The sequence below is a fragment of the Morone saxatilis genome, unplaced genomic scaffold (assembly GCF_004916995.1).
Source record: "Morone saxatilis isolate NCDOM2014 unplaced genomic scaffold, NCSU_SB_2.0 Contig5, whole genome shotgun sequence".
Lineage (NCBI taxonomy): Eukaryota > Metazoa > Chordata > Actinopteri > Moronidae > Morone > Morone saxatilis.
The window spans coordinates 11,259,185-11,268,486 of NW_023340095.1; the positions used below are offsets into that span (position 1 = coordinate 11,259,185).

The 9,302-nt window shown below is 39.3% G+C and overlaps 1 protein-coding gene across 1 annotated transcript in view; it reads left to right on the forward strand.

Annotated features, from left to right (window-relative positions):
* The first annotated feature begins 1,645 nt into the window (after nucleotides 1-1,645).
* The window catches only part of LOC118338682 (myc box-dependent-interacting protein 1), a 17,174-nt gene continuing 9,517 nt past the window's right edge, over nucleotides 1,646-9,302 (forward strand). The window contains exons 1-12 of the mRNA XM_035675961.1: nucleotides 1,646-1,959; nucleotides 2,936-3,016; nucleotides 3,232-3,286; nucleotides 3,436-3,530; nucleotides 4,159-4,254; nucleotides 4,580-4,690; nucleotides 4,787-4,879; nucleotides 5,262-5,347; nucleotides 5,506-5,581; nucleotides 6,142-6,200; nucleotides 7,421-7,465; nucleotides 8,677-8,746. Of these exons, the coding sequence (XP_035531854.1) occupies nucleotides 1,873-1,959; nucleotides 2,936-3,016; nucleotides 3,232-3,286; nucleotides 3,436-3,530; nucleotides 4,159-4,254; nucleotides 4,580-4,690; nucleotides 4,787-4,879; nucleotides 5,262-5,347; nucleotides 5,506-5,581; nucleotides 6,142-6,200; nucleotides 7,421-7,465; nucleotides 8,677-8,746 (954 nt within the window). The 5' untranslated portion in view covers nucleotides 1,646-1,872. The remainder of the gene's footprint in view (nucleotides 1,960-2,935; nucleotides 3,017-3,231; nucleotides 3,287-3,435; nucleotides 3,531-4,158; nucleotides 4,255-4,579; nucleotides 4,691-4,786; nucleotides 4,880-5,261; nucleotides 5,348-5,505; nucleotides 5,582-6,141; nucleotides 6,201-7,420; nucleotides 7,466-8,676; nucleotides 8,747-9,302) is intronic.

Below are 9,302 nucleotides of genomic sequence, written 5' to 3' on the forward strand. Positions count from 1 at the left end.
CTTGTGGTTATGATCAGGCCAAAATGAATTCACTAATATCACTCAGAACAGCTTGGTATGTGTGATGTTGGCAGACTCCCCCATCTGCACGTCTGCACACACTCAGACTTTGAGCAAAAGCAGCCAATATATATATATATGTCTTCACTCCTGCACACACTCCCATTGGGCGGCCCAATGGTTACTACTGGTATGGTGTCACGGGTGTGAATGGGGTAAGGGACAAACTTACAAAACCCCAAACTGAATTATTAATGTTTCTATTTTTGCAGAGCCATTGCGTTTGACATTGGCTTCCATTGTGCCCTTTTCCAGCAACATGTAAGTGTGCAACAATAAACCGGAGCACTTGCTGCATGCGTACCTCTATACTATATAGTTCATTATAGTATTATACTCCTTATTTATTTATATATATAATCACTAACCGACCTAAATCCTTTTGGATCGTGATCATGATTATGGGCCAAGCAGCCCATCTCAGTGGCAGCAAATGTAGCTGTGTCAAAGTGTGTATAGTTCAGTATATCCTGAGAGACACACTGTAAGAGTATCAGAGCCAGTGCTTCACATTGGCTTACTCCATCCTGGGAAACATTTTACAACTGAGGCCTGACCTCTGCTGGGTCATAATTCACAAAGAAAGGTCAAGTTTTCATCTTTAAAACATCATTGTCTTCACTGATGTCTACAAGTGTTTATTATTTTTAATAAGACTACAGTACAACTGTATAATAAGGGTACAAATCACATACTCCAGTAATGCCTAAATAATGCATCATGATGCAATTATGATGATTTAATGCACGAATTAATGCGAGATCATGAATTCCATCATTAACAAATGATCAAGTCACTATGACTGATTAGTTCATGCTTAATAAATCATCAGTTAGGGAATGCTAATTCAAAGTTTCTCCATACATGACATACAAATTACATAAAACTTTATTTCAGCCTCTCTGAAAGCACAACAGTAGTCTTTCTCTTCTCATAGAAATATTAAGCTATTGGTTTTTGTTTTTAGTCTTATCAAACTGGTCGTCAGCTGCAAACATTTATATACTAATAAATACAAATGCAATCACATAATTAAACATGTATAGAACTAACTTTCCTAATATTATTTATGTATATGATTTGTACCCTTATTGTAAAAGTGTTTCCCCTTATTCCTTGAGTCACTTGCACTGCTGAGCTGCTCTTCAGTGACACTCGTGTCACTTTACGTGTTACGTAACGTTGTAATATCAGAGACAGATGGCTCTTTGCAGAGTTAATGCAAGCAAGCCTGGCTGTTTCTTTTCTTTTATTTGCTATGAGTTGTTGGTTGTGAATGTTTTACAGGATATTTATGTTTCCTACCACAGAACTGAGATATTTATAATTGTAAGACTTGGCTTTTAAGCCAATTTTAATGTAAAAATTGAGATTATAAAGACCAACAAAGAGCATTCGTAAGGTCGAAAGTGCAGAATTGCCCTTGAAATTGATTTTTTTTTTCACATTGTAGCTTTACAAAATAGCTTTACCAGTTAATTTAATGGTCTCCTATTATATCCAGTTTTGTTGTGTGGACGCGCAGCAGCATCTGTGCCTTTAAGAGCATCTCTGACAGCATCCTCCTCTGTCACGGACGCGCACACAGCAGCTCAATATTTGAGAATACAGCTTAGCTTTCTGCACACACACACACACACACACACACCTCCCTAAAGATACATCATAAAATCACACAAGTACATTTATCAACATTTTTTCTCCACTGGACATTGATGAATTTGCCTCAACGGTTGCCGTAGCGGTCCACCAAGATCGTTATTGCTTGTATTTCCTTCCTTCCCGCATCCAAAGACTGATCTACGCTACAAGATGGCTGAGTTGAATTTGGGGAAGGGGCTGACTGCGGGGAAAGTGGCCAGCAACGTTCAGAAAAAACTAACGAGAGCCCAAGAAAAGGTAAGAGCTGCTCACCAGAACATGTGAATGTGTGGGGGATAATTATTCAGGCCTACAAGCAGCAGTGCCGCATCCTCCACCGAGGCGCAGTGTCGCATCACGACATCATAATAATACGGACAAGGATGCTGTGTTTGAGGATGTCCACTTCAAATGCATCTTTCCTGAAGTCAATGTCACACAGCGGGCACGTTCATGTTGCAGTGAGATGAACTGTAAGGCCTACTCATAATTTAATCTCTCATGATTTGGCCCATGACTGATGTGTTTCTGGCATTTTAAGGCGATAACTGGGTATCTTTGTGAGTGTTTGTCACACAAATGGTTACTGCAGGAACACTGTCTTGCATTTTACTGGCACCATGATAATAATTATACCCCCGCTGCAATATGTGTAGGATGGTAGATATGAGGCCTGGTCTATGCGTTTATGCACCTGCGAACTATGCACTGAATTAATGGCAGGGGGCGCTATTTGTCTATCATAATGCATCAAGTACTGTAGAGGGAGAGAAGGGGAGAGAAAACAGATAATGTTACCCCTGTAACCCCAGTGTGCGTTATGTATGTGTGGTGGTCTGTAATGACAACATTATGAGTTCATATGGAAATAATGTATGTAATGCATGCATGCATTTACTGTCAACATGGTTACTGTCAGTCTGTTTATTTACCTATTAATTTAAACAGCATTTGTTTCATGTATGTTCCCACTGCTCTTTTTAACATTGTTTATATATATTGCGTTGTATGCTGATTTTGCAACCCATCAATTTTACCCATGAATGCAAGTAAATCGTATTTGATTGCAAACTTAGAAGAAAGCGAGAGATCAGGACAAGAAAATGAATATGTTCAATGATGTACAGCATATAGGGAACATGTCCTTTTTGTTCTGTCTTGACACTGAACAGAATTAATCGCTGACCTTATCTTTGGTATTGGTCACTAATGTTATTTTTTGTTTGACCGACAGGTTCTTCAAAAACTTGGCAAAGCCGATGAGACCAAAGATGTCGCTTTTGAGGAAGGGGTGATCAACTTCAACAAACAATATGTGAGTACAGTCCAGTGTGTGAGTTAAAATTAAACAAGATGTATTGCCAGATATTTTAGTCATATCTGTCTTCTCTTTACACACAAAATTTTGAATTATCTCAAACAGGTTTTCAACATTTGCTAAGAATGAAAAATGTACTGGCTCAGCTCGCTTGTAACATCTCTATACATTGTTTTGTGGTCTGAGCCTCTTGTTTTGTGTTTCACCGCCAGGCTGAAGGCAGCAAACTGCAAAGGGACCTTAGAGCATACCTGGAAGCAGTGAAAGGTGAAAGCTTATACAGATTCACATTGCTGTATACACAAATATACACACACACTTGCATGTACCAAGCCATACATGTAGACACACAATCATTTAACCTGCATTCAATGATGTTGCACTAATGTAAAATGTGTCTTTATGTTTGTCTTTAGCCATGCACGAGTCCTCCAAGAATGTGCAGGCGTGTTTGGCTGACATGTATGAGCCAGACTGGTATGGCAAGAACGAAGTGGATTCCATTGTGGAGGTCAGAAACACTTTTCATGAATTTGCTTAAAATACAGTAGATGTGTGAGAGTGAGGACAAGCTGGTTTTCACGTAGAGGTCAAAACCACTTTATGATATTGTATCTTAGTGTGAGCATGTGTGTGTGTGTGTGTGTGTGTGTGTTTGGCTCCTGATTAGCTGCAACACAGCAGCTATTTTTCCTAGGGTACACAGAGCTGTGTGTAATTGTGTTCCATGGATATATATATTTTTGTTGTTGTCCTCCTGACAGCAAAATTATAGGGTAGCATCTCTTGTGAGACATGTTGAGTTGCTTGTTAAATTGTCCTCTGACTTCATTAAGTCTTTGGATTTATTGGTTCCTAATCAACAAAGCTACAAAAGCAAGCTGCAAGGAAGTAGTGCAATCAGTGAAAAGAGGTTTTAGTTTATTCTTAATTTAGAGACAAGACCTCAAGCCAAGACATAGCAACACCACTACTGCGATTAACTCTAAAGTGATGAAGAAGTACATCCAGGAAGCAAACTATTGCAATAAAACATTACAGGCAGTTTGTTATTATTTAATACTTACTTTAGTACTTATTAATCTTTGGCATTGTGTGTTTGTGATTGTGTATACTTATTATGTTCATCCATGCTGCAGGACTGTGATGTACTGTGGACTGACTACCACCAAAAGTTGGTTGATCATGCTCTCATCTCCATGGATACTTACCTGGGCCAGTTCCCTGATATCAAGGTGTGTGGTCATGACCTGTAGCAACCCTGACCAAAAATGAGCTAGCATCTAGTGTTTCTAGGCTTTCCTCAATATGATACTGTGATCTTATTGAGGTTTCATTAAACATACACAACTGTATTTGTATTTCAATTGTATTGAATTATAAATATTTAATACAAAATTGCTGCTGAAAAGATTTAAGCTTATGTTTAAAAAAAACTATTGTAATATTGTTACCTGGAAGCTAACAAAAAACTAAATGTTTTAAAGATGAAAACTGAGTAATTGTGTGTAGGTGGAAACAGTGAATAACGCAAATATTTGTTATAATATTTTCTTTCAGGCACGTATCGCTAAGAGGGACAGGAAGCTGGTCGATTATGACAGTGCCAGGCACAACTATGCCACCACACACAAGACCAAGAAAAAGGACGGGGGCATTAAAATTACCAAGGTAAAAGAAATACAAAATATTTGTAGTATTAACCTGTATCAATTTTACTGTAACAACATTTAACATATGAATTATCTCTATCTGCTTCTCTTCCAGCCCTCCTCCTTGTTAGAGAGGGCCACTCCAGGCTGGGCTCAGGGTATCTTGTCTGCACACAATGTTGCCCAGAGCAGTCTGTCCAGGGGCCAGGTACACAGTACTCTTACTGCACTTCCTACGAGGTCTGGTGACTGTATAACAATGATAAGGGGTTTCCTGGTAGCTCAGCGGTCAAAGACACACGAGATGTTAATAAGGAGGTCCTCAGTTTGAATTTGTTTAGCATGTCATTGCTCTATTTTTTCTGCCCATGTTCCCTGTCACTTGCTACTGTTAAATATCTAATGAGGAAGAAAACAAAGATGACAACAACAAATCAACTGCAGCCAAACCCTGCTCAAGCATAATCATGAGTATCAGGGGATGCTACGCACACACACATACAGCATGTAATTTAGCAACACATCATCAAACACACACTCACAAACATGCCCTAATTCATTGTGCCAACACGTGTGTGTGTGTGTTTCAGGCTGAGGAAGAGTTGGAGAGAGCCCAGAAGGTGTTTGAGGAGATTAATATTGACTTGCAAGAGGAGTTACCTTCACTCTGGAACAGGTGTGTATATGCGTGTGTGGAAACGGATTTTCCTGCTGATGGACGGATGCGATAATTACGTTTCACTTGCCTGTATGCTGCGTTCACCCTCACAGGATATTAAACTAAGTAAAGCCAGTCATGAGTCAATACTGTCTCTCTTTCTCTTCCCTCACTAGTCGTGTTGGGTTTTACGTCAGCACCTTCCAGAGTTTGGCTGGTTTTGAGGAGAAGTTTCACAAGGAAATCAGCCGGGTGAGACTCGTGCATCGACCTCCATTGTTCCTGAATTTAGATAAATACTAGACAAAAGAAAATGACACAGTGTATCAGATAAAGTTGATGGTAAATGTTGAGTTTGGACTACATCAGCAAGGGCTGCGATTTAATCTAAAAGTGTCAACATTGCGCTGCCCTTCAGCACTATTTTTGAAACCATATTATGGTTCATTTCTTATTTTTCCCCTGTATAACAAAAGTAGGACATTGGGTTTTAACTGACTACACTGAGATTATCCCCTGTATTACGGCCTTAACTTGAGAGTTGTAAATACTGTCTGAATTTGGACATGATGATGCAAACTAGCTGTAGCAGACACACATACTTGGGAGCACTTTCAAAATATTACAGAGCAAAAGAACCACGAAACACAATGTAATGATTATGTCATTGAATGTGTATAGATTGTACCAGAACAGTGTACGATCAGGGGAATCCGTAGGTGAACTGGGTAAAGATACTCAAATCAATATTTTGGGTGAATGCTGTTGTTGTTGGGTATAATATCTAACACCCCATCTTTCCCCCTCTGCAGTTGGATCAGGATTTGTATGACACCTTGGAGACACTGGAGAGAACAGACACAACAAGCAGGTTAGTGAGCAAAAGTCCAACATGCAAACTGCATAGCAAGGCATTCTACTGCAGATTCTTTATCTATTAATTACTTGACTATTTAATAATTGAAAGTGTCATTACATATTCTTTCAATAATATTTTGATTCTGAATGGAATTAAATGTCAAGATATCTTTTCAACATCTTGGCATATTGTGAAATCTAATAATATAAGCAATACAAATAAACACTGATTGGTGACAGTGACGCTATTCAGACTCTAAAGTACTGGGACACTGTGTAAAGGTTTGGTCTTTTTTTGTTGTTTATATTACATTCAGGTAAAAATGCAGTAACCTCAAGTTTTAGCAATTCTATAAACATCCCCTAGTCTACAGCTGTTTGTGTGAGCCGACCAATCGACCAATCACTGTGGTTGGTCAGCAAAGAAACTACTTGCTATGTTATATGTCTATGGCTCCTTCTATGCTTGGGCAAAAATAAATCATTTCAGAAATGTTGCAATGCAAATATTGCAATGCAAATATTTGAAACGCTTGAGAGCACATAATTCATCATGTTTGATGAATGTAGTGCGCAGCATGAGAAGTGAAAATAGTAGTAAATAAGTGGAAAGTTATTTTATATTTAGTAAGCCCGAGAGACCAATTATTTTTTTTCTCACAATCATTTTTCTAATTGGATTACATTATTAACTGCAATTTTATTTTAGAAAACAATTCATGCAATTTTTTTCATACGTTTACGGTATTTTAGCACCAACATATACATACATTTCTAGCCAAAAGAAAGACACGACAGCTACATAACTTGCTAACAGACAATATGTGCGTTGTGTTTACAGTGCATAGAGAAATTAAAACTCACCTTGAAGAAGGCATAAAACCTTTTTTTAGAAATGACCATGAACAAAAAAAAAGTAATTCTGTAATCTAGCCATCACAAAAGCAGCTTCTACTGTCGGCAGCACAACGTGCCATACAGAAGTGTTACACTAGCATGTATTCAGGCGCTCCAGAAATACTTTCTAGGTACAATATGCATATTTTCTGTCTTCCAAGTACTCTTGGAGAATAAATGATGCACAAAAGTGTTATCCATCTGATTTTACTGACATAATTTGATCTCTCAGGACATTGACTAAAACATTACATATCAAAAACATTTAAGCTACAGGAAGAGACAAACAAAATGACATGCATTAACCTGAAGCCACCCCTGAACCTCCCCTTACAGAAAGACAGGTAACAGCGGCGCCTCATCGTCAGGAACAAATAGGAGGTAACCTGCAGCAACTGTGGTAACCATGGTGACACAACTCTTGTCCGTCTGTCCAACTGACCTGTCTGTCCAGCTATCTGTTTGTCAGTCAGTCTGTAGCCGTTTTACTAGTTTTCTAAGGGACAACTAGTGCTTGGTTGTGCAAGTGAATTCGTAGACACACTGATCAGAGAGTTTAGAGCTCAGAGCTGCAGATATATAAGAGTTGAGTAAACCGGTATGTTTAACGCTGCACCAGGCAACAGTGTTACAGAACAGTACAACCTAAACCACAAGGTACGCAGTATCTCATCTCCCACTAGGATATTTTCAGTCACATCATTCTTTGTTTGTGTTAGATCTTTTAACACACCAGTATCCTCTGGTAAACACACAATGATTGTGCTAGCATGTTAGCTATTGGGCCATTAGAATCCACTAGGGGACTATAGGGCATAAATAATTTTCTGGGTCCCAATAATTTAGACTGCCAACTCCCCTCCTCTGTATAATTTGTACAGTTTTTTGACAGTTTATGCGCCTTTGCTGAGCTGTGTGGTAACTGAGCTAAACAAATGAATTCAGAGATATGCAACACAAAAGCACAAAACGGATATAATAAAGGTCTTAACTGTATTAAGCGAAGGCCTCAAGATCAGGTAAACAGGACCCACTTTAGGGCCCTTATCATGTCAGCTGATTGCTTTGGTGCTGCATATTCCCAAACATAGTTGCAAATAGTATATTAACAAAAAACTGCAGAGACACAATAAGCCTGGAGCTTGTGGGGCTGACTTTCATCCTTGGAAATGTGGAGTTTTCAAAACTATCTTGCTGCCTTTTGAAAATTGCCTGGTGAAGCAATAAGTTGCAGGTTTACCAACCCATAAAATTTCTACAGATCTGGGGCTGCTTTTGAATGTCTCTATCACTGCTCGCTTGTGACGATTTACTGGAAGCATAGACAAAGCCTTCTTGCATGGGATTGGAGGGAAGAAAAGGAGAGGAATGGAGAGAAGGGAGGCTCACTTTTCTTGCATGACAGCTCTTGCAATGACAACTTCCGCTTGGACTCCTGTAGAGCATGCCTTATAACATAGTTTTTAGCTGCTTTTTTAACTTTTAGTAGACATTTTTTTTCTCACATTGTTTGCCATCTTTGTTACTTTATCTGTAATGTTTCTCTGCTCTCTTTTTTGCCCTCCACCTTTCTTTCTCCCTTATCTACTCAGTGTGAAAGAAGCATCTAACCACACTCTCAGGCCAGGAGGACCACCACCAATCCCCAAATCTCCATCCAAGGTATACACACTCTCTCTCTCACACAGTGTGTGTGTGTGTGTGTGTGTGTGGTGTGTGTGTGTGAGAGAGAGAGTGTGTATACTGATGGAGATTTGGGGATTGGTGGTTGGTCCTCCTGGCCTGAGAGTGTGGTTTAGATGCTTCCTTTCACACTGGTAATGATACGTGGGAAAAAGAAAGGTGGAGGGCAAAAAAAGAGAGCAGAGAAACATTTACAGATAAAAGTAACAAAATGGCAACAAACCTGGTGAGAAAAAAAAAATGTCTACTTTAAAAGTTTAAAAGGCAGCTAAAAACTCATCTCATCCACACACACACACTGTCTAATCAAGCCACACACACAACTGCCATCCACTACCAAGGGAAGTACCCAGACACGCGGCAAGCATCAGTCATGGTTGACGATGATCTGCCATGCTGTCATGCCTGACAGGGTAAGTGAGCCCTCCCTTCTCTCCATTCCTCTCCTTTTTCTCCCTTTCATGCAAGAAGGCATCTCCATCCAGGTTACACACCTGCTCTCTCACACACACACAACACACACACACACACACAC